The sequence below is a fragment of the Salvelinus namaycush genome, chromosome 17, assembly GCF_016432855.1.
Source record: "Salvelinus namaycush isolate Seneca chromosome 17, SaNama_1.0, whole genome shotgun sequence".
Classification (NCBI taxonomy): domain Eukaryota; kingdom Metazoa; phylum Chordata; class Actinopteri; order Salmoniformes; family Salmonidae; genus Salvelinus; species Salvelinus namaycush.
The window spans coordinates 19711498-19734860 of NC_052323.1; the positions used below are offsets into that span (position 1 = coordinate 19711498).

Sequence of the window (23363 nt, forward strand, 5' to 3'; positions counted from 1 at the left end):
ATCCCGTAATGTGGGTTGATACAGTACTTCATAGTATTGTAATATCCCTGAATGTGGTGTACAGTACATCATAGTATTGTAATATTCCTGCATGTGGTGTACAGTACTTCATAGTATTGTAATATCCCTGAATGTGATGTACAGTACTTCATAGTATTGTAATATCCCTGAATGTGGTGTACAGTACTTCATAGTATTGTAATATCCCTGAATGTGGTGTACAGTACTTCATAGTATTGTAATATCCCTGGATGTGGTGTACAGTACTTCATAGTATTGTAATATCCCTGGATGTGGATCTGAAGTCGGTGTACAGTACTTCATAGTATTGTAATATCCCTGGATGTGGTGTACAGTACTTCATAGTATTGTAATATCCCTGGGCGTGGTTCTGAATTACGTGGCCTCTAGGACTCCAACTTAGTTTGGGATTTGGGGATTTTGTTATATTGTTTATCTGGCACTGTGTGGCGGTTGGCGGTTGAAAAAGCTACAAGCACAAAAAGCCACAGAATTAAAAACAACAGCAGAAGAATTCACAAATCCTATTCCATCCTCTCTTTTTCTGCTCCGTCAATCCTGTTTCAGTCAGTTAACAAAGCAACGCTTACATGAACACGACACAGGCATGATGTGCTAGCCCATGCGCAGTACACTCTGCTCTGCTACGGGTCCTGCATCCGTATCCGAGGCATCTTACGCTGCTAAATGTAACAGAGACTTACTAGCACATTTACTGTTCAGTCAGACAGAACTATAGCAGTGGATATAATCAGTCGCACATATATGCATCCCATCCTCCCCTCCTCTCTCTCCCCTCTCCCCCTCTCCCCCTCCTTCTCTCTCCCCCTCTCTCCCCTCCTTCTCTCTCCCCTCTCTCTCCCCTCCCTTCTCTCTCCCCCTCTCTCCACCTGCTTCTCTCTCCCCCTCTCCCCCTCCTTCTCTCTCCCCCTCTCTCCACATCCTTCTCTCTCCCCCTCTCCCCCCTCCTTCTCTCTTCCCCCTCTCCCCCCTCCTTCTCTCTTCCTCCTTCTCTCTCCCCTCTCTCCCCCTCCATCCTCTCCCCCCCCTTCTCTCTCCCCCCTCCATCTCTCTCCCCCTCCTTCTCTCTCCCCCTCTCTCCCCTCCTTCTCTCTCCCCCCTCTCCCCCTCCTTCTCTCTCCTTCTCTCTCCACCTCCTTCTCTCTCCCCTCCTCTCTCCTTCTCTCTCCCCTCCTTCTCTCTCCCCTTTCTCCCCTCCTTCTCGCTCCCCCTCTCCCCCACCTTCTCTCTCCCCCTCTTCCCCCTCCTTCTCTCTCTCCCCCTCCTCCCCCCCTCCTTCTCTCTCCCCCTCTCCCCCCTCCTTCTCTCTCCCCCTCTCTCTCTCCCTTCTCTCTCCCCTTCTCTCTCCCCTTCTCTCTCCTTCTCTCTCCCCTCTCTCCCTCCTTTCTCTCTCCCCCTCCTTCTCTCTCCCCCTCTCTCCCCCTCTTCTCTCTCCTTCTCTCTCCCCCTCTTCCCCCCCCTCCTTCTCTAAAGTTCAGCCCATGAACTAACTTAATGGTGTTGTTTCTCCAAAGCGTCTTTGAGATTCTTCTTGTATTGATAAAAGCCCTATTAACATCTATCGTTATTAAAGGATGGCTGAAGAGGAGGAAACCAGGGAGGTGCTCTTCTCTGACTGGTCGGTCCAGAGAAACAGGGAATGACCCTTGAGCAGTCAGGCGAAGGAGAGATCTATGTCAAAGAGGTGAAAATGGAGTCGCCTGCTGGACGCACTGGAAGAGTACACGAGGGTATGTAACGGAGTTAGCATTGCTCTTCTGTAAGGTATTCATGAACTTAATTGATTTCTACAGTTATCTAAGCTCCTGATATATTATAATTTATGTAAGATGATATACAGTAAGATTTGATAGATCTACCTTTGTTTTATTCAAAATCCATTTTGACTGACAGATTTTTAACATAGTATCAATGTCCTCTTGTGTCCTTCCCCCTAAAGGTGATCAAATTGTGGGTGCCACCATTTACTTTGACAACATGAGTTCTGAGGAGACAGCGGAGCTCCTCAAGACCCTAAACAAACACAAGGTTGGTCTGAAACTACAGAACAAGGACAAGTCACCATGCCGCTCCCCCATGGGCACTATGTCACCCTGCCGCTCCCCAATGGGAACTCTGACGTATGAAGGGAAGGGGAGGTTTGGAGGCTCCAGCCAAGACAGTATCCTGGTATGTAGCTATGTTTTACTGTGCAAGCAATGTTAAGTGTATTTACTTGTGTGATGGTGCGGCAAAAGATTGGCATTTTACAGGATTTGAATAAACTTTTCAGTAGCTTTTTATGTGAACACCAGGATCGGGGTCAATTCACTTCCAGTCCAATTCAGGAAGTACACTGGAATTCCAATTATCTTCAATGGTTTTATAACGAGGAACATTTAGAATTGTAATTAGAATTAGGTTTACTTTCAGAATTCACGGGAATTGAAATTGAAATGAACCCCAACTCTAGTGAACATAGACTTCTTGAATACAGGACTATACACATATCTTCTTAAATATACTTACTTCCATATCGAATGTTCATACTGTATATTTTCAACAATAGTATTATTATCTAATGTAATACATTTATGAAATTACTGCAATTACTGATTTCACCTTCTTTTGACGAGAACAGAGTGGGGATGATGAAGATTACAAGAGAATATATTCCAAGAAGATTAAGCCCCGACTGAAGTCTGAGGATCTGGCTGAGGGCGTGGACGTCCATACGGAGCGCCACAGCAGCACCAGCACTGACGGCAGCACGATCACCACTATCACCCGTCGCATCACTACCTACTCTGTAGATATGCCAGGGGGCGTGGACGAGCAGCTTGAGCTCACCGGGCCAGAGTTCAAAGGGAAACGATACGAGCAGTCAGAAGGGGGTCAGCTCGTCTCAAATACGAGTTTTACACGGAAGCGGAAGCTCTTCAGGTATAGGAGGTGGATTGGAGGGGGGTGATTTTGAACTAGGAGGTGATGGTGTTTCCTTCACTGGGCCGCATGTAACTAGCTCTTCTGAGAAGCACTGGAGCACTGGAGGGGTGAAAACCACCACTATTACGAGGGAGATAGAGGGCGGAGATGGTGGAGCAGCAGGGATCAGATTCAAAGGACCTAACTTTGGAATGTCGGGGCGAAGGGTCAGCGGGAGTTTGGCCTCTATAGAGGGGGTCAGCAGGGAGACGGGGAGCGTTCAGGTTTCAGGTGACTCAGCTGACTACCAGGCAGGATCAGTCAATGTCACGATCCCTGGAAGAACAACAAATATTTCCTCCAGCTCCATATCAATGGGTAAAGGGGAGGTGAGAGGAGTAGACGTTAATTTGCCTGGTAGAGGCAGTGCAGACTGCAGGGTAGGGTCGGAGGTTCAGTACCTGGAATAACCATTAGTGATCAACAGATGAGAGAGTCTGGGATCGTAGGTCACTCCGAAGGCAACCAGGGTGGGGTTTCCTTACCCAGCATGCCAGGCATTGATACAGGGTTGAATGGAGGCAAGATATCAACAGACATAAGAGCGCCAATACTTGACATCAGTATCCCAGGCATGAAGGAGTCTGGCTCAGTGAAAACGTCTGTAAAAGGACCGTCAGTAAAAGGAACGACCATTGAAAATGAAAGCAAACTTAAAGGTGGCATCAAAATGCCATCATTTGGACTGAACACTGCAGGTACAGAAAGCGATGGAGATGTTAAACTACCGAAGGTGAAGGGTAGTGTAGATGTTTCGGTTCCCGGAGTAGATGTAGATGTATCAGGCCCATCTATGAATGTTAAAGAAGGAAAGAAGATAGGTGGTATTGATATCAAAGCACCTAAAGTAGACATTAACGTTTCAGGTGTTGATGTTCATGATCCAGAAGGCGGATTCAAGATACCCAAAGTAAAGATGCCATCATTTGGAATCAAAGGAGCGGGACGTGAGGGACCAGATGTTGATGTCAACCGACCAAAAACTGACATTGACATCAAGTCTCCCAAAGTGGACATTAAAGGTCCAGAACTTGACATTGAAGGTCCAGATGGTAAATCAAAGGGTCAAAATTCAAGATGCCGACAATATCAGGACCAAACATCTCAATGCCCGACGTGGACTTCAATCTGAAAGGTCCAAAGATGAAAGGAGATTTTGATGTGTCAGGAGACCTCAAAGCACCCAAAGTAGACATTGAAGGTCCAGATGTTGACATTGAAGGTTCAGGAGGATTTAAGATGCCAAAGATGAAGATGCCGTCATTTGGATTCAAAGGACCTAAACTGGAGGGGCCAGATGTTAATCTCAACCTTCCTAAAGCTGACACTGACATCAATGCTCCCAATGTTGACATTAAAGGTCCATCAATATCAGGACCAAAGATCTCCATGCCCGATATGGACTTCAATCTGAAAGGTCCAAAGATAAAGGGAGATTTCGATGTGTCAGGACCCAAGATAGAAGGAGACCTCAAAGCACCCAAAGTAGACATAGAGAGGGCAGATCTTGACATTGAAGGTTCAGGAGGATTTAAGATGCCAAAGATGAAGATGCCATCATTTGGATTCAAAGGACCTAAATTGGAGGGTCCAGATGTTGATGTTAACCTACCAAGAGCTGATATAGACATCAAAGCTCCCAAAGTGGACATTAAAGGTCCAGAACTTGACATTGAAGGTCCAGATGGAAAAATCAAAGGGCCAAAATTCAAGATGCCATCAATTTCAGGACCGAAGATCTCCATGCCTGATGTGGATTTCAACCTAAAAGGTTCAAAGATGAAAGGAGATTTCGATGTGTCAGGGCCCAAGATAGAAGGAGACCTCAAAGCACCCAAAGTAGAGATAGAAGGGCCAGATCTTGACATTGAAGGTTCAGGAGGATTTAAGATGCCAAAGATGAAGATGCCATCATTTGGATTCAAAGGACCTAAATTGGAGGGTCCAGATGTTGATGTTAACCTACCAAGAGCTGATATAGACATCAAAGCTCCCAAAGTGGACATTAAAGGTCCAGAACTTGACATTGAAGGCCCTGATGGTAAAATCAAAGGGCCGAAATTCAAGATGCCGTCAATGTCAGGACCAAAGATCTCCATGCCCGATGTGGACTTCAATCTGAAAGGCCCAAAGGTGAAGGAGATTTTGATATGTCAGGAGACCTTAAAGCACTCAAAGTAGACATTGAAGGTCCAGATCTTGACATTGAAGGTCCAGATGGAAAAATCAAAGGGCCAAAATTCAAGATGCCATCAATTTCAGGACCGAAGATCTCCATGCCCGATATGGACTTCAATCTGAAAGGTCCAAAGATGAAGGGAGATTTCGATGTATCAGGGCCCAAGATAGAAGGAGACCTCAAAGCACCCAAAGTAGACATAGAGGGGCCCGATGTTGACATTGAAGGTTCAGGAGGATTTAAGATGCCAAAGATGAAGATGCCATCATTTGGATTCAAAGGTCCTAAATTGGAGGGTCCAGATGTTGATGTTAACCTACCAAGAGCTGATATAGACTTTAAAGCCCCCAAAGTGGACATTAAAGGTCCAGAACTTGACATTGAAGGCCCTGATGGTAAAATCAAAGGGTCGAAATTCAAGATGCCGTCAATGTCAGGACCAAAGATCTCCATGCCTGATGTGGACTTCAATCTGAAAGGTCCAAAGATGAAGGGAGATTTCGATGTGTCTGGGCCCAAGATAGAAGGAGACCTCAAAGCACCCAAAGTAGACATAGAGGGGCCAGATGTTGACATTGAAGGTTCAGGAGGATTTAAGATGCCAAAGATGAAGATGCCATCATTTGGATTCAAAGGACCTAAATTGGAGGGTCCAGATGTTGATGTTAACCTTCCAAGAGCTGATATAGACATCAAAGCTCCCAAAGTGGACATTAAAGGTCCAGATCTTGACATTGAATGTCCAGATGGAAAAATCAAAGGGCCAAAATTCAAGATGCCATCAATTTCAGGACCAAAGATCTCCATGCCCGATATGGACTTCAATCTGAAAGGTCCAAAGATAAAGGGAGATTTCGATGTGTCAGGACCCAAGATAGAAGGAGACCTCAAAGCACCCAAAGTAGACATAGAGAGGGCAGATCTTGACATTGAAGGTTCAGGAGGATTTAAGATGCCAAAGATGAAGATGCCATCATTTGGATTCAAAGGACCTAAATTGGAGGGTCCAGATGTTGATGTTAACCTACCAAGAGCTGATATAGACATCAAAGCTCCCAAAGTGGACATTAAAGGTCCAGAACTTGACATTGAAGGTCCAGATGGAAAAATCAAAGGGCCAAAATTCAAGATGCCATCAATTTCAGGACCGAAGATCTCCATGCCTGATGTGGATTTCAACCTAAAAGGTTCAAAGATGAAAGGAGATTTCGATGTGTCAGGGCCCAAGATAGAAGGAGACCTCAAAGCACCCAAAGTAGAGATAGAAGGGCCAGATCTTGACATTGAAGGTTCAGGAGGATTTAAGATGCCAAAGATGAAGATGCCATCATTTGGATTCAAAGGACCTAAATTGGAGGGTCCAGATGTTGATGTTAACCTACCAAGAGCTGATATAGACATCAAAGCTCCCAAAGTGGACATTAAAGGTCCAGAACTTGACATTGAAGGCCCTGATGGTAAAATCAAAGGGCCGAAATTCAAGATGCCGTCAATGTCAGGACCAAAGATCTCCATGCCCGATGTGGACTTCAATCTGAAAGGCCCAAAGGTGAAGGGAGATTTTGATATGTCAGGAGACCTTAAAGCACTCAAAGTAGACATTGAAGGTCCAGATCTTGACATTGAAGGTCCAGATGGAAAAATCAAAGGGCCAAAATTCAAGATGCCATCAATTTCAGGACCGAAGATCTCCATGCCCGATATGGACTTCAATCTGAAAGGTCCAAAGATGAAGGGAGATTTCGATGTATCAGGGCCCAAGATAGAAGGAGACCTCAAAGCACCCAAAGTAGACATAGAGGGGCCCGATGTTGACATTGAAGGTTCAGGAGGATTTAAGATGCCAAAGATGAAGATGCCATCATTTGGATTCAAAGGTCCTAAATTGGAGGGTCCAGATGTTGATGTTAACCTACCAAGAGCTGATATAGACTTTAAAGCCCCCAAAGTGGACATTAAAGGTCCAGAACTTGACATTGAAGGCCCTGATGGTAAAATCAAAGGGTCGAAATTCAAGATGCCGTCAATGTCAGGACCAAAGATCTCCATGCCTGATGTGGACTTCAATCTGAAAGGTCCAAAGATGAAGGGAGATTTCGATGTGTCTGGGCCCAAGATAGAAGGAGACCTCAAAGCACCCAAAGTAGACATAGAGGGGCCAGATGTTGACATTGAAGGTTCAGGAGGATTTAAGATGCCAAAGATGAAGATGCCATCATTTGGATTCAAAGGACCTAAATTGGAGGGTCCAGATGTTGATGTTAACCTTCCAAGAGCTGATATAGACATCAAAGCTCCCAAAGTGGACATTAAAGGTCCAGATCTTGACATTGAAGGTCCAGATGGAAAAATCAAAGGGCCAAAATTCAAGATGCCATCAATTTCAGGACCAAAGATCTCCATGCCCGATATGGACTTCAATCTGAAAGGTCCAAAGATGAAGGGAGATTTCGATGTGTCAGGGCCCAAGATAGAAGGAGACCTCAAAACATCCAAAGTAGAGATAGAAGGGCCAGATCTTGACATTGAAGGTTCAGGAGGATTTAAGATGCCAAAGATGAAGATGCCATCATTTGGATTCAAAGGACATAAATTGGAGGGTCCAGACGTTGATGTTAACCTACCAAGAGCTGATATAGACATCAAAGCTCTCAAAGTGGACATTAAAGGTCCAGAACTTGACATTGAAGGTCCAGATGGTAAAATCAAAGGGTCAAAATTCAAGATGCCGACAATATCAGGACCAAACATCTCAATGCCCGACATGGACTTCAATCTGAAAGGTCCAAAGATGAAAGGAGATTTTGATGTGTCAGGAGACCTCAAAGCACCCAAAGTAGACATAGAAGGTCCAGATGTTGACATTGAAGGTTCAGGAGGATTTAAGATGCCAAAGATGAAGATAACATCATTTGGAATCAAAGGACCCAAACTGGAGGGGCCAGATGTTGATCTCAACCTTCCTAAAGCTGACACTGACATCAAGGCTCCCAATGTTGACATTAAAGGTCCATCAATATCAGGACCAAAGATCTCCATGCCCGATATGGACTTCAATCTGAAAGGTCCAAAGATAAAGGGAGATTTCGATGTGTCAGGACCCAAGATAGAAGGAGACCTCAAAGCACCCAAAGTAGACATAGAGAGGGCAGATCTTGACATTGAAGGTTCAGGAGGATTTAAGATGCCAAAGATGAAGATGCCATCATTTGGATTCAAAGGACCTAAATTGGAGGGTCCAGATGTTGATGTTAACCTACCAAGAGCTGATATAGACATCAAAGCTCCCAAAGTGGACATTAAAGGTCCAGAACTTGACATTGAAGGTCCAGATGGAAAAATCAAAGGGCCAAAATTCAAGATGCCATCAATTTCAGGACCGAAGATCTCCATGCCCGATGTGGATTTCAACCTAAAAGGTCCAAAGATGAAAGGAGATTTCGATATGTCAGGGCCCAAGATAGAAGGAGACCTCAAAGCACCCAAAGTAGAGATAGAAGGGCCAGATCTTGACATTGAAGGTTCAGGAGGATTTAAGATGCCAAAGATGAAGATGCCATCATTTGGATTCAAAGGACATAAATTGGAGGGTCCAGATGTTGATGTTAACCTACCAAGAGCTGATATAGACATCAAAGCTCCCAACGTGGACATTAAAGGTCCAGAACTTGACATTGAAGGCCCTGATGGTAAAATCAAAGGGCCGAAATTCAAGATGCCGTCAATGTCAGGACCAAAGATCTCCATGCCCGATGTGGACTTCAATCTGAAAGGTCCAAAGATGAAGGGAGATTTTGATATGTCAGGAGACCTTAAAGCACCCAAAGTAGACATTGAAGGTCCAGATCTTGACATTGAAGGTCCAGATGGAAAAATCAAAGGGCCGAAATTCAAGATGCCGTCAATGTCAGGACCAAAGATCTCCATGCCTGATATGGACTTCAATCTGAAAGGTCCAAAGATGAAGGGAGATTTCGATGTATCAGGGTGCAAGATAGAAGGAGACCTCAAAGCACCCAAAGTTGACATAGAGGGGCCAGATGTTGACATTGAAGGTTCAGGAGGATTTAAGATGCCAAAGATGAAGATGCCATCATTTGGATTCAAAGGTCCTAAATTGGAGGGTCCAGATGTTGATGTTAACCTACCAAGAGCTGATATAGACATCAAGGCTCCCAAAGTGGACATTAAAGGTCCAGAACTTGACATTGAAGGCCCTGATGGTAAAATCAAAGGGCCGAAATTCAAGATGCCGTCAATGTCAGGACCAAAGATCTCCATGCCTGATGTGGACTTCAATCTGAAAGGTCCAAAGATGAAGGGAGATTTCGATGTGTCAGGGCCCAAGATAGAAGGAGACCTCAAAGCACCCAAAGTAGAGATAGAAGGGCCAGATCTTGACATTGAAGGTTCAGGAGGATTTAAGATGCCAAAGATGAAGATGCCATCATTTGGATTCAAAGGTCCTAAATTGGAGGGTCCAGATGTTGATGTTAACCTACCAAGAGCTGATATAGACATCAAAGCTCCCAAAGTGGACATTAAAGGTCCAGAACTTGACATTGAAGGCCCTGATGGTAAAATCAAAGGGCCGAAATTCAAGATGCCGTCAATGTCAGGACCAAAGATCTCCATGCCCGATGTGGACTTCAACCTAAAAGGTCCAAAGATGAAGGGAGATTTCGATGTGTCAGGGCCCAAGATAGAAGGAGACCTCAAAGCACCCAAAGTAGACATAGAGGGGCCAGATGTTGACATTGAAGGTTCAGGAGGATTTAAGATGCCAAAGATGAAGATGCCATCATTTGGATTCAAAGGTCCTAAATTGGAGGGTCCAGATGTTGATGTTAACCTACCAAGAGCTGATATAGACATCAAAGCTCCCAAAGTGGACATTAAAGGTCCAGAACTTGACATTGAAGGCCCTGATGGTAAAATAAAAGGGCCGAAATTCAAGATGCCATCAATTTCAGGACCAAAGATCTCCATGCCCGATGTGGACTTCAACCTGAAAGGCCCAAAGGTGAAGGGAGATTTTGATATGTCAGGAGACCTTAAAGCACCCAAAGTAGACATTGAAGGTCCAGATCTTGACATTGAAGGTCCAGATGGAAAAATCAAAGGGCCAAAATTCAAGATGCCATCAATTTCAGGACCAAAGATCTCCATGCCCGATGTGGACTTCAATCTGAAAGGTCCAAAGATGAAGGGAGATTTCGATGTGTCAGGGCCCAAGATAGAAGGAGACCTCAAAGCACCCAAAGTAGAGATAGAAGGTCCAGATGTTGACATTGAAGGTTCAGGAGGATTTAAGATGCCAAAGATGAAGATGCCATCATTTGGATTCAAAGGACCTAAATTGGAGGGTCCAGATGTTGATGTTAACCTTCCAAGAGCTGATATAGACATCAAAGCTCCCAAAGTGGACATTAAAGGTCCAGATCTTGACATTGAAGGTCCAGATGGAAAAATCAAAGGGCCAAAATTCAAGATGCCATCAATTTCAGGACCAAAGATCTCCATGCCCGATGTGGACTTCAATCTGAAAGGTCCAAAGATGAAGGGAGATTTCGATGTGTCAGGGCCCAAGATAGAAGGAGACCTCAAAGCACCCAAAGTAGACATAGAAGGGCCAGATCTTGACATTGAAGGTTCAGGAGGATTTAAGATGCCAAAGATGAAGATGCCATCATTTGGATTCAAAGGACCTAAATTGGAGGGTCCAGATGTTGATGTTAACTTTCCAAGAGCTGATATAGACATCAAAGCTCCCAAAGTGGACATTAAAGGTCCAGATCTTGACATTGAAGGTCCAGATGGAAAAATCAAAGGGCCAAAATTCAAGATGCCATCAATTTCAGGACCAAAGATCTCCATGCCCGATGTGGACTTCAACCTGAAAGGCCCAAAGGTGAAGGGAGATTTTGATATGTCAGGAGACCTTAAAGCACCCAAAGTAGACATTGAAGGTCCAGATCTTGACATTGAAGGTCCAGATGGAAAAATCAAAGGGCCAAAATTCAAGATGCCATCAATTTCAGGACCAAAGATCTCCATGCCCGATGTGGACTTCAATCTGACAGGTCCAAAGATGAAGGGAGATTTCGATGTGTCAGGGCCCAAGATAGAAGGAGACCTCAAAGCACCCAAAGTAGACATAGAAGGGCCAGATCTTGACATTGAAGGTTCAGGAGGATTTAAGATGCCAAAGATGAAGATGCCATCATTTGGATTCAAAGGACCTAAATTGGAGGGTCCAGATGTTGATGTTAACCTTCCAAGAGCTGATATAGACATCAAGGCTCCCAAAGTGGACATTAAAGGTCCAGAACTTGACATTGAAGGCCCTGATGGTAAAATCAAAGGGCCGAAATTCAAGATGCCGTCAATGTCAGGACCAAAGATCTCCATGCCCGATGTGGACTTCAACCTAAAAGGTCCAAAGATGAAGGGAGATTTCGATGTGTCAGGGCCCAAGATAGAAGGAGACCTCAAAGCACCCAAAGTAGACATAGAGGGGCCAGATGTTGACATTGAAGGTTCAGGAGGATTTAAGATGCCAAAGATGAAGATGCCATCATTTGGATTCAAAGGTCCTAAATTGGAGGGTCCAGATGTTGATGTTAACCTACCAAGAGCTGATATAGACATCAAAGCTCCCAAAGTGGACATTAAAGGTCCAGAACTTGACATTGAAGGCCCTGATGGTAAAATCAAAGGGCCGAAATTCAAGATGCCATCAATTTCAGGACCAAAGATCTCCATGCCTGATGTGGACTTCAACCTGAAAGGCCCAAAGGTGAAGGGAGATTTTGATATGTCAGGAGACCTTAAAGCACCCAAAGTAGACATTGAAGGTCCAGATCTTGACATTGAAGGTCCAGATGGAAAAATCAAAGGGCCAAAATTCAAGATGCCATCAATTTCAGGACCAAAGATCTCCATGCCCGATGTGGACTTCAACCTAAAAGGTCCAAAGATGAAGGGAGATTTCGATGTGTCAGGGCCCAAGATAGAAGGAGACCTCAAAGCACCCAAAGTAGACATAGAGGGGCCAGATGTTGACATTGAAGGTTCAGGAGGATTTAAGATGCCAAAGATGAAGATGCCATCATTTGGATTCAAAGGTCCTAAATTGGAGGGTCCAGATGTTGATGTTAACCTACCAAAAGCTGATATAGACATCAAAGCCCCCAAAGTGGACATTAAAGGTCCAGAACTTGACATTGAAGGCCCTGATGGTAAAATCAAAGGGCCAAAATTCAAGATGCCGTCAATATCAGGACCAAAGATCTCCATGCCTGATGTGGACTTCAATCTGAAAGGCCCAAAGGTGAAGGGAGATTTTGATATGTCAGGAGACCTTAAAGCACCCAAAGTAGACATTGAAGGTCCAGATCTTGACATTGAAGGTCCAGATGGAAAAATCAAAGGGCCAAAATTCAAGATGCCATCAATTTCAGGACCAAAGATCTCCATGCCCGATGTGGACTTCAATCTGAAAGGTCCAAAGATGAAGGGAGATTTCGATGTGTCAGGGCCCAAGATAGAAGGAGACCTCAAAGCACCCAAAGTAGACATAGAGGGGCCAGATGTTGACATTGAAGGTTCAGGAGGATTTAAGATGCCAAAGATGAAGATGCCATCATTTGGATTCAAAGGACCTAAATTGGAGGGTCCAGATGTTGATGTTAACCTACCAAAAGCTGATATAGACATCAAAGCCCCCAAAGTGGACATTAAAGGTCCAGAACTTGACATTGAAGGCCCTGATGGTAAAATCAAAGGGCCGAAATTCAAGATGCCGTCAATGTCAGGACCAAAGATCTCCATGCCTGATGTGGACTTCAATCTGAAAGGTCCAAAGATGAAGGGAGATTTCGATGTGTCAGGGCCCAAGATAGAAGGAGACCTCAAAGCACCCAAAGTAGACATAGAGGGGCCAGATGTTGACATTGAAGGTTCAGGAGGATTTAAGATGCCAAAGTGGAAGATGCCATCATTTGGATTCAAAGGTCCTAACTTGGAGGGTCCAGATGTTGATGTTAACTTACCAAGAGCTGATATAGACATCAAAGCCCCCAAAGTGGACATTAAAGGTCCAGAACTTGACATTGAAGGCCCTGATGGTAAAATCAAAGGGCCAAAATTCAAGATGCCGTCAATATCAGGACCAAAGATCTCCATGCCCGATGTGGACTTCAACCTGAAAGGCCCAAAGGTGAAGGGAGATTTTGATATGTCAGGAGACCTTAAAGCACCCAAAGTAGACATTGAAGGTCCAGATCTTGACATTGAAGGTCCAGATGGAAAAATCAAAGGGCCAAAATTCAAGATGCCATCAATTTCAGGACCAAAGATCTCCATGCCCGATGTGGACTTCAATCTGAAAGGTCCAAAGATGAAGGGAGATTTCGATGTGTCAGGGCCCAAGATAGAAGGAGACCTCAAAGCACCCAAAGTAGAGATAGAAGGGCCAGATCTTGACATTGAAGGTTCAGGAGGATTTAAGATGCCAAAGATGAAGATGCCATCATTTGGATTCAAAGGTCCTAAATTGGAGGGTCCAGATGTTGATGTTAACCTACCAAGAGCTGATATAGACATCAAAGCTCCCAAAGTAGACATTAAAGGTCCAGAACTTGACATTGAAGGCCCTGATGGTAAAATCAAAGGGCCGAAATTCAAGATGCCTTCAATATCAGGACCAAAGATCTCCATGCCTGATGTGGACTTCAATCTGAAAGGCCCAAAGGTGAAGGGAGATTTTGATATGCCAGGAGACCTTAAAGCACCCAAAGTAGACATTGAAGGTCCAGATCTTGACATTGAAGGTCCAGATGGAAAAATCAAAGGGCCAAAATTCAAGATGCCATCAATTTCAGGACCGAAGATCTCCATGCCTGATGTGGATTTCAACCTAAAAGGTCCAAAGATGAAAGGAGATTATGATATGTCAGGGCCCAAGATAGAAGGAGACCTCAAAGCACCCAAAGTAGACATAGAGGGGCCAGATGTTGACATTGAAGGTTCAGGAGGATTTAAGATGCCAAAGTGGAAGATGCCATCATTTGGATTCAAAGGTCCAAACTTGGAGGGTCCAGATGTTGATGTTAACCTACCAAGAGCTGATATAGACATCAAAGCCCCCAAAGTGGACATTGAAGGTCCAGATCTTGACATTGAAGGTCCAGATGGAAAAATCAAAGGGCCAAAATTCAAGATGCCGTCAATGTCAGGACCAAAGATCTCCATGCCTGATGTGGACTTCAATCTGAAAGGTCCAAAGATAAAGGGAGACGTGGACATGTCTGTGCCAATGATTGAAGGTGACCTGAAATCACCCAAAGTAGATATTGAAGGTCCAGATGTTGACATTGAAGGTTCAGGAGGATTTAAGATGCCAAAGATGAAGATGCCCTCTATGTCTGGCCCCAAAATGTCAATGCCTGATATTGATTTCAATCTCAAAGGGCCAAAGTTCATGGGGGGAGTTGAGGGAGAAATCAGTCCACCCAAAGCTGAATTTGATGGATTGGATGTCTCAGTTGAGAGTCCTGACATTACACCAAAGAAGTCTAAGTTCAAAATGCCAAAGTTTGGATTCGGAGGGCCAAAAATCAAGTCTCCTGAGGTTGATGTAAATCTAGCAAAAGCAGATATTAATGTCAAAGTACCGAAAGGTAGTGTTTCAGACCTTGAGCTTGATGTTGGGGCTACCAGCCCTAAGGTCAAAGGATCCAAATTCAAAATGCCAAAATTTGGATTCAGAAGCCCGAAGGTAGAGATACCAGATATAGATATTAACATACCTAAAGCTGATGTCGGCATTAAGGGACCCAGTGTTGACATTAAAGTTCCGGAAATTGACATTGAATGCCCTGATGGCAAAATCAAGGGCCCAAAATACAAGATGCCATCAATATCAGGACCAAAGATCTCCATGCCTGATATGGACTTCAACCTGAAAGGTCCAAAGATGAAGGGAGATATTGATATGTCAGGAGACCTCAAAGCACCCAAAGTAGATATTGAAGGTCCAGATGTTGACATCGAAGGTTCAGGAGGATTTAAGATGCCAAAGATGAAGATGCCGTCCTTTGGATTCAAAGGACCCAAACTGGAGGGGCCAGATGTTGATCTCAACCTTCCTAAAGCTGACATTGATATTAAGGGGCCTAATGTTGACATCAAAGGTCCAGAACTGGACATTGAAGGCCCAGATGGTAAAATCAAAGGGCCAAAATTCAAGATGCCATCCATATCTGGACCAAATATCTCCATGCCTGATATGGACTTCAACCTGAAAGGTCCAAAGATGAAGGGAGATGTTGATATGTCAGGAGACCTCAAAGCACCCAAAGTAGACATTAAAAGTCCAAATGTTGACATCGAAGGTTCAGGAGGATTTAAGATGCCAAAGATGAAAATGCCATCCTTTGGATTTAAAGGACCTAACCTGGAGGGTCCGGATGTCGATCTCAACCTACCTAAAGCTGACATTAACGTTGAAGGTCCAGAAATTGACATTGAAGGCCCAGATGGTAAAATCAGAGGGCCAAAATTCAAGATGCCTTCAATGTCAGGACCAAAGATATCAATGCCAGATATGGATTTCAACCTGAAAGGTCCAACGGTAAAGGGAGACTTTGATGTGTCAGTCCCCAAGATCGAAGGAGACCTCAAAGCACCCAAAATAGACATTGAAGGTCCAGATGTTGACATTGAAGGTTCAGGAGGATTTAAGATGCCAAAGATGAAGATGCCGTCCTTTGGATTCAAAGGACCCAAACTGGAGGGGCCAGATGTTGATCTCAACCTTCCTAAAGCTGACATTGATATTAAGGGGCCTAATGTTGACATCAAAGGTCCAGAACTGGACATTGAAGGCCCAGATGGTAAAATCAAAGGGCCAAAATTCAAGATGCCATCCATATCTGGACCAAATATCTCCATGCCTGATATGGACTTCAACCTGAAAGGTCCAAAGATGAAGGGAGATGTTGATATGTCAGGAGACCTCAAAGCACCCAAAGTAGACATTAAAGGTCCAAATGTTGACATCGAAGGTTCAGGAGGATTTAAGATGCCAAAGATGAAAATGCCATCCTTTGGATTTAAAGGACCTAACCTGGAGGGTCCGGATGTCGATCTCAACCTACCTAAAGCTGACATTAACGTTGAAGGTCCAGAAATTGACATTGAAGGACCAGATGGTAAAATCAGAGGGCCAAAATTCAAGATGCCTTCAATGTCAGGACCAAAGATATCAATGCCAGATATGGATTTCAACCTGAAAGGTCCAACGGTAAAGGGAGACTTTGATGTGTCAGTCCCCAAGATCGAAGGAGACCTCAAAGCACCCAAAATAGACATTGAAGGTCCAGATGTTGACATCGAAGGTTCAGGAGGATTTAAGATGCCAAAGATGAAGATGCCGTCCTTTGGATTCAAAGGACCCAAACTGGAGGGGCCAGATGTTGATCTCAACCTTCCTAAAGCTGACATTGATATTAAGGGGCCTAATGTTGACATCAAAGGTCCAGAACTGGACATTGAAGGCCCAGATGGTAAAATCAAAGGGCCAAAATTCAAGATGCCATCCATATCTGGACCAAATATCTCCATGCCTGATATGGACTTCAACCTGAAAGGTCCAAAGATGAAGGGAGATGTTGATATGTCAGGAGACCTCAAAGCACCCAAAGTAGACATTAAAGGTCCAAATGTTGACATTGAAGGTTCAGGAGGATTTAAGATGCCAAAGATGAAAATGCCATCCTTTGGATTCAAAGGACCCAAACTGGAGGGGCCAGATGTTGATCTCAATCTTCCTAAAGCTGACATTGATATTAAGGGGCCTAATGTTGACATCAAAGGTCCAGAACTGGACATTGAAGGCCCAGATGGCAAAATCAAAGGGCCAAAATTCAAGATGCCATCAATATCAGGACCAAATATCTCCATGCCTGATATGGACTTCAACCTGAAAGGTCCAAAGATGAAGGGAGATATTGATATGTCAGGAGACCTCAAAGCACCCAAAGTAGATATTGAAGGTCCAGATGTTGACATTGAAGGTTCAGGAGGATTTAAGATGCCAAAGATGAAGATGCCGTCCTTTGGATTCAAAGGACCCAAACTGGAGGGGCCAGATGTTGATCTCAACCTTCCTAAAGCTGACATTGATATTAAGGGGCCTAATGTTGACATCAAAGGTCCAGAACTGGACATTGAAGGCCCAGATGGCAAAATCAAAGGGCCAAAATTCAAGATGCCATCCATATCTGGACCAAATATCTCCATGCCTGATATGGACTTCAACCTGAAAGGTCCAAAGATGAAGGGAGATGTTGATATGTCAGGAGACCTCAAAGCACCCAAAGTAGACATTAAAGGTCCAAATGTTGACATCGAAGGTTCAGGAGGATTTAAGATGCCAAAGATGAAAATGCCATCCTTTGGATTTAAAGGACCTAACCTGGAGGGTCCGGATGTCGATCTCAACCTACGTAAAGCTGACATTAACGTTGAAGGTCCAGAAATTGACATTGAAGGCCCAGATGGTAAAATCAGAGGGCCAAAATTCAAGATGCCTTCAATGTCAGGACCAAAGATATCAATGCCAGATATGGATTTCAACCTGAAAGGTCCAACGGTAAAGGGAGACTTTGATGTGTCAGTCCCCAAGATCGAAGGAGACCTCAAAGCACCCAAAATAGACATTGAAGGTCCAGATGTTGACATTGAAGGTTCAGGAGGATTTAAGATGCCAAAGATGAAAATGCCATCCTTTGGATTCAAAGGACCCAAACTGGAGGGGCCAGATGTTGATCTCAACCTTCCTAAAGCTGACATTGATATTAAGAGGCCCAATGTTGACATCACAGGTCCAGAACTGGACATTGAAGGCCCAGATGGTAAAATCAAAGGGCCAAAATTCAAGATGCCATCCATATCTGGACCAAATATCTCCATGCCTGATATGGACTTCAACCTGAAAGGTCCAAAGATGAAGGGAGATGTTGATATGTCAGGAGACCTCAAAGCACCCAAAGTAGACATTAAAGGTCCAAATGTTGACATCGAAGGTTCAGGAGGATTTAAGATGCCAAAGATGAAAATGCCATCCTTTGGATTCAAAGGACCCAAACTGGAGGGGCCAGATGTTGATCTCAACCTTCCTAAAGCTGACATTGATATTAAGAGGCCCAATGTTGACATCACAGGTCCAGAACTGGACATTGAAGGCCCAGATGGTAAAATCAAAGGGCCAAAATTCAAGATGCCATCCATATCTGGACCAAATATCTCCATGCCTGATATGGACTTCAACCTGAAAGGTCCAAAGATGAAGGGAGATGTTGATATGTCAGGAGACCTCAAAGCACCCAAAGTAGACATTAAAGGTCCAAATGTTGACATCGAAGGTTCAGGAGGATTTAAGATGCCAAAGATGAAAATGCCATCCTTTGGATTTAAAGGACCTAACCTGGAGGGTCCGGATGTCGATCTCAACCTACCTAAAGCTGACATTGTCGTTGAAGGTCCAGAAATTGACATTGAAGGCCCAGATGGTAAAATCAGAGGGCCAAAATTCAAGATGCCTTCAATGTCAGGACCAAAGATATCAATGCCAGATATGGATTTCAACCTGAAAGGTCCAACGGTAAAGGGAGACTTTGATGTGTCAGTCCCCAAGATCGAAGGAGACCTCAAAGCACCCAAAATAGACATTGAAGGTCCAGATGTTGACATTGAATGTTCAGGAGGATTTAAGATGCCAAAGATGAAGATGCCGTCCTTTGGATTCAAAGGACCCAAACTGGAGGGGCCAGATGTTGATCTCAACCTTCCTAAAGCTGACATTGATATTAAGGGGCCTAATGTTGACATCAAAGGTCCAGAACTGGACATTGAAGGCCCAGATGGCAAAATCAAAGGGCCAAAATTCAAGATGCCATCCATATCTGGACCAAATATCTCCATGCCTGATATGGACTTCAACCTGAAAGGTCCAAAGATGAAGGGAGATGTTGATATGTCAGGAGACCTCAAAGCACCCAAAGTAGACATTAAAGGTCCAAATGTTGACATCGAAGGTTCAGGAGGATTTAAGATGCCAAAGATGAAAATGCCATCCTTTGGATTTAAAGGACCTAACCTGGAGGGTCCGGATGTCGATCTCAACCTACCTAAAGCTGACATTAACGTTGAAGGTCCAGAAATTGACATTGAAGGCCCAGATGGTAAAATCAGAGGGCCAAAATTCAAGATGCCTTCCATATCTGGACCAAAGATCTCCATGCCTGATATGGACTTCAACCTGAAAGGTCCAAAGATGAAGGGAGATTTTGATATATCAGGAGACCTCAAAGCACCCAAAGTAGACATCGAAGGTCCAGATGTTGAAGGTTCAGGAGGATTTAAGATGCCAAAGATGAAGATGCCATCATTTGGATTCAGAGGACCTAAACTGGAGGGTCCACATGTCGATCTTAACCTACCTAAAGCTGATATTGACATCAAGGTACCTAGTGTTGACATTTCACGTACAGATCTCGACATCAGAGGTCCTGATGCAAAGTTGTCAGGTGGTTCCCTTGATATGGGATGTTCCAGTTTCAGTATTGAAAAACCAGAGATCAAGTTTCCAAAGTTCAAAGGTCCCACGTTTGGTATTAAGTCCCCAGAAGTTGAAGGTCCTGAACTGAATATTTCTCACAGAAAGACTGATGTGAAAGCACCCGAGGTTGACCTTAACCTAGGGGATGCAAATATCAAAGGACCTAAATTCAATGCACCAAAGATCCATATGGGAGGAAAGAGCCCCAAATTAGATGTTAATTTGCCAGAGGTTGACAGTAGTCTAGAAGCCCCTGATGTTGACATTCATGTCAAAGGAAAGAAAGGCAAATTCAAACTACCCAAAATCAAAGGGAAAGCAAAGAAACCTGATGTTGATATTGACCTTGAAACTTCAGGTGTAGATTTAGATGTTGACTCTCCTGATCTTCACCTGAAAGGAGCAAAAGTAAAGAAACCCTTCTTTGGAAAACTTCATTTCCCCGATGTGGAATTTGATGTAAAATCTCCCAAAGTTAAAGGTGATGGCTCTCTGTCTGGTGGCTTGTCATCTGGGAGCCTACAAGCCAACATTGGGGGCCCAGATGTAAACGTGGAAGTCCCAGATGTAAAAACTAAGTCTAACATGAAATTTCCAGGGATGAAAGTCAAAGGGCCCCAGGTAAATGTCCCTGATGTTGACGTAAATGTGAACGGGAAAAATCTGAAAGGAGAGGCAAGCCTCTCAGGAGGTTTTAAAGATCCTAAGACAGATATTGGAGGAGGAGTAGATGTAGACTCAAATATTTCAGGATACGGTGGACTACATTTCCCAGAGGGACATGTATCATTCCCCAAAATCAGTGTTCCAAAGTACCATGGACCAGAGATGGGAGTAGATGTTGATGCAGGGTTAGAAGCAGGGGCAGGAGCAGGGTTAGCAGTGGGGGGTGGGAAGGTTGATGTGCAGACTCCTTCGGTTAGTGGTAGAGTTAGTTCTCCGAGCCTGGAGTTGCACAGCCCAGACGTGAAGAACAGTGGTGGTAAAGTTAATGTGAAGATGCCAAGGTTCGGTTTTGGCAAGTCAAAAGCAAAGGGAGGTAGTGCAGCGGAACTAAGCTTCCAGGGGCCGGATGCAGAACTTGGAGCCGGTGGTCGCGGCGGCGTTAAGGGCTCCAAAGAGTTGAGTTTAAGTCATGGGGAGTTAGTAAGTGGTAAGTTGTCAGTAGAGGGAGGATCTGGGCTTAGTGTGTCCCCTAAGAGCAAGTCGGCCTCACTGGATCTTTTTAAGAAATCAAGGCATCGGTCTTCCTCTGTGGCGAGTGACGAGGGAGATCTGGCTGTGTCTTCCCCCTCAAGTCACTTAAGTGCTGAGGGTGGCGACATCTCTGTAGATGTTGGGGGGGCCAAGGTGAAAGGAAAGAAGAGCAAGTCAAAGTTTGGCACCTTTGGTGGTTTTGGCTCAAAGTCGACGGGCTCATATGAAGTGACACTGGGTGAAGATAGTGAAGAGAGAATAGAGGGAAGTGGTGGTGTATCTCTCCCCTCTAAAAAGTCGAGAATCGCCTCATCTTCCAGCAGCGACAGTGGGTCTAGAGGTGGTTTCCATTTCCCAAAACTTGAGTTTTCTATGTCACCAAAGAAATGAATGAATTGTTGAGGCTAATTATAAACTCTCTCGTATGCTACCCGATTATCTTCTCCGTATACACAACAGCCCTATCTGCTCAAGAATTTAAAACTTGACAGACGAGTTCACATCTCATCTCAATGTAACATTACGTGTGTGTTATTCCCTTTGGACTTTCTCCACACATTTGTCTTACTACATATGGGGTAGATGACATTGTTCAGACTACAATTTAACTGTAAATAAGATGAATCTGTATTGTAATATTAAGTATTGTCTTTTGTACATAGTCAAAATTTATTGAACATAAATCTCACCAAATTCATACCAATAGTGCCTGTTTAGTCCCACTGTTGTAATGCATTATTGTATTGTATTATTCTGTTAAAATGCATTTTGTCAAGATTAGGTATTTTTATATCCAGGGTTCTATTGCACAAGAAATAGTATAGATTCAATTGTTATTTTTAAGAAAAGTATGTTTATACACACAGCAAAAACCAACAACCGTTATAACTACTTTTTCGTTTTTATGTATGAAACGATTTACTTTTGTTTTTGAAACTTTGGATATGTAATCGTTGCAGAAACGTATTTACTCAACATAAAGCCGTCCCTGTATACCAATGCAATTAGAGACCATAATTGCAAATAAAAACAATGTTTCTGTTTACTAATAAACTCTATTTACTGTTGTTATTCATCTTTGAGAGAGAGCAGGCATTTAATTATTATGATTTTTTTTTTTTTTTTACATCCAATTTGATTATTACAATTCGTCCTTTTTCGCTTCAAAACCTTTAATTTGAATTCTGCTCAAATGCCAAAATGGAAGGTGCACATTGGAAAATAGTACACCATATGCTGAGGAATCCATTTGTATTTTTGTACAATCAAGATATTTAGAAATGTAAAGAAACAAATCAGGCTTTTTTATGGAGACATTCTCTCTCTCACCATCTCTCTATTTCTCTCCCTCACTGTCTCCCTTAATGCAAGTCTCTGGTGTTTGGTTATACTAAAGAAAATGTATGACTATCATGAATAAAGAGTCACGCTATATTTTTTACCTGTATAGCAAAATAAATATCTGCAATGTTAATAACAGAGAAAGAAAAAAAATGTAATTTGCTTTTATTTGATGGAGTTTTTAATTAATTTGCATCTATTGTGTTTCATGTGTTTCATTCTGCAAAATAAATCAAATAAACGGTTAACGTACCAATTGTCCCTGATTTTATTTTATATCACCGTCTTTATCATCCCCACCCCATTATTTAACAATGTCACGCCCTGATCTGTTTCACCTGTCCTTGTGATTGTCTCCACCCCCTCCACGTGTTGCTTATTTTCCCCAGTGTATTTATCCCTGTGTTTCCTGTCTCTGTGTATTTATCCCTGTGTTTCCTGTCTTTCTGTCCCAGTGTATTTATCCCTGTGTTTCCTGTCTCTCTGTCCCAATGTATTTATCCCTGTGTTTCCTGTCTCTCTGTCCCAGTGTATTTATCCCTGTGTTTCCTGTCTCTCTGTACCAGTGTATTTATCCCTGTGTTTCCTGTCTCTCTGTCCCAGTGTATTTATCCTTGTGTTTCCTGTCTCTCTGTCCCAGTGTATTTATCCCTGTGTTTCCTGTCTCTCTGTCCCAGTGTATTTATCCCTGTGTTTCCTGTCTCCCTGTACCAGTGTATTTATCCCTGTGTTTCCTGTCTCTCTGTCCCAGTGTATTTATCCCTGTGTTTCCTGTCTCTCTGTCCCAGTGTATTTATCCCTGTGTTTCCTGTCTCTCTGTCCCAGTGTATTTATCCCTGTGTTTCCTGTCTTTGTCCCAGTGTATTTATCCCTGTGTTTCCTGTCTCTTGTCCCAGTGTATTTATCCCTGTGTTTCCTGTCTCTCTGTCCCAGTGTATTTATCCCTGTGTTTCCTGTCTCTCTGTACCAGTGTATTTATCCCTGTGTTTCCTGTCTCTCTCTCCCAGTGTATTT

The 23363-nt window shown here is 43.6% G+C and overlaps 1 protein-coding gene across 1 annotated transcript; it reads left to right on the forward strand.

Moving 5' to 3' along the window:
- Nucleotides 1–1616: 1616 nt before the first annotated feature.
- LOC120062136 (neuroblast differentiation-associated protein AHNAK-like) lies at nt 1617–22605 on the forward strand. The gene is given in 21 exon segments (XM_039011943.1): nt 1617–1659; nt 1662–1772; nt 1982–2211; nt 2663–2901; nt 2903–3237; nt 3813–4061; nt 4064–4482; nt 4558–5139; nt 5319–6813; nt 6967–8153; nt 8217–8678; nt 8817–9948; nt 10087–11175; nt 11329–12597; nt 12751–13485; nt 13639–13818; nt 13999–14568; nt 14707–14858; nt 15021–16254; nt 16372–17604; nt 17743–22605. Coding segments are annotated over 21 exon segments (16602 nt in total). The 3' UTR covers nt 21399–22605.
- Nucleotides 22606–23363: the final 758 nt, after the last annotated feature.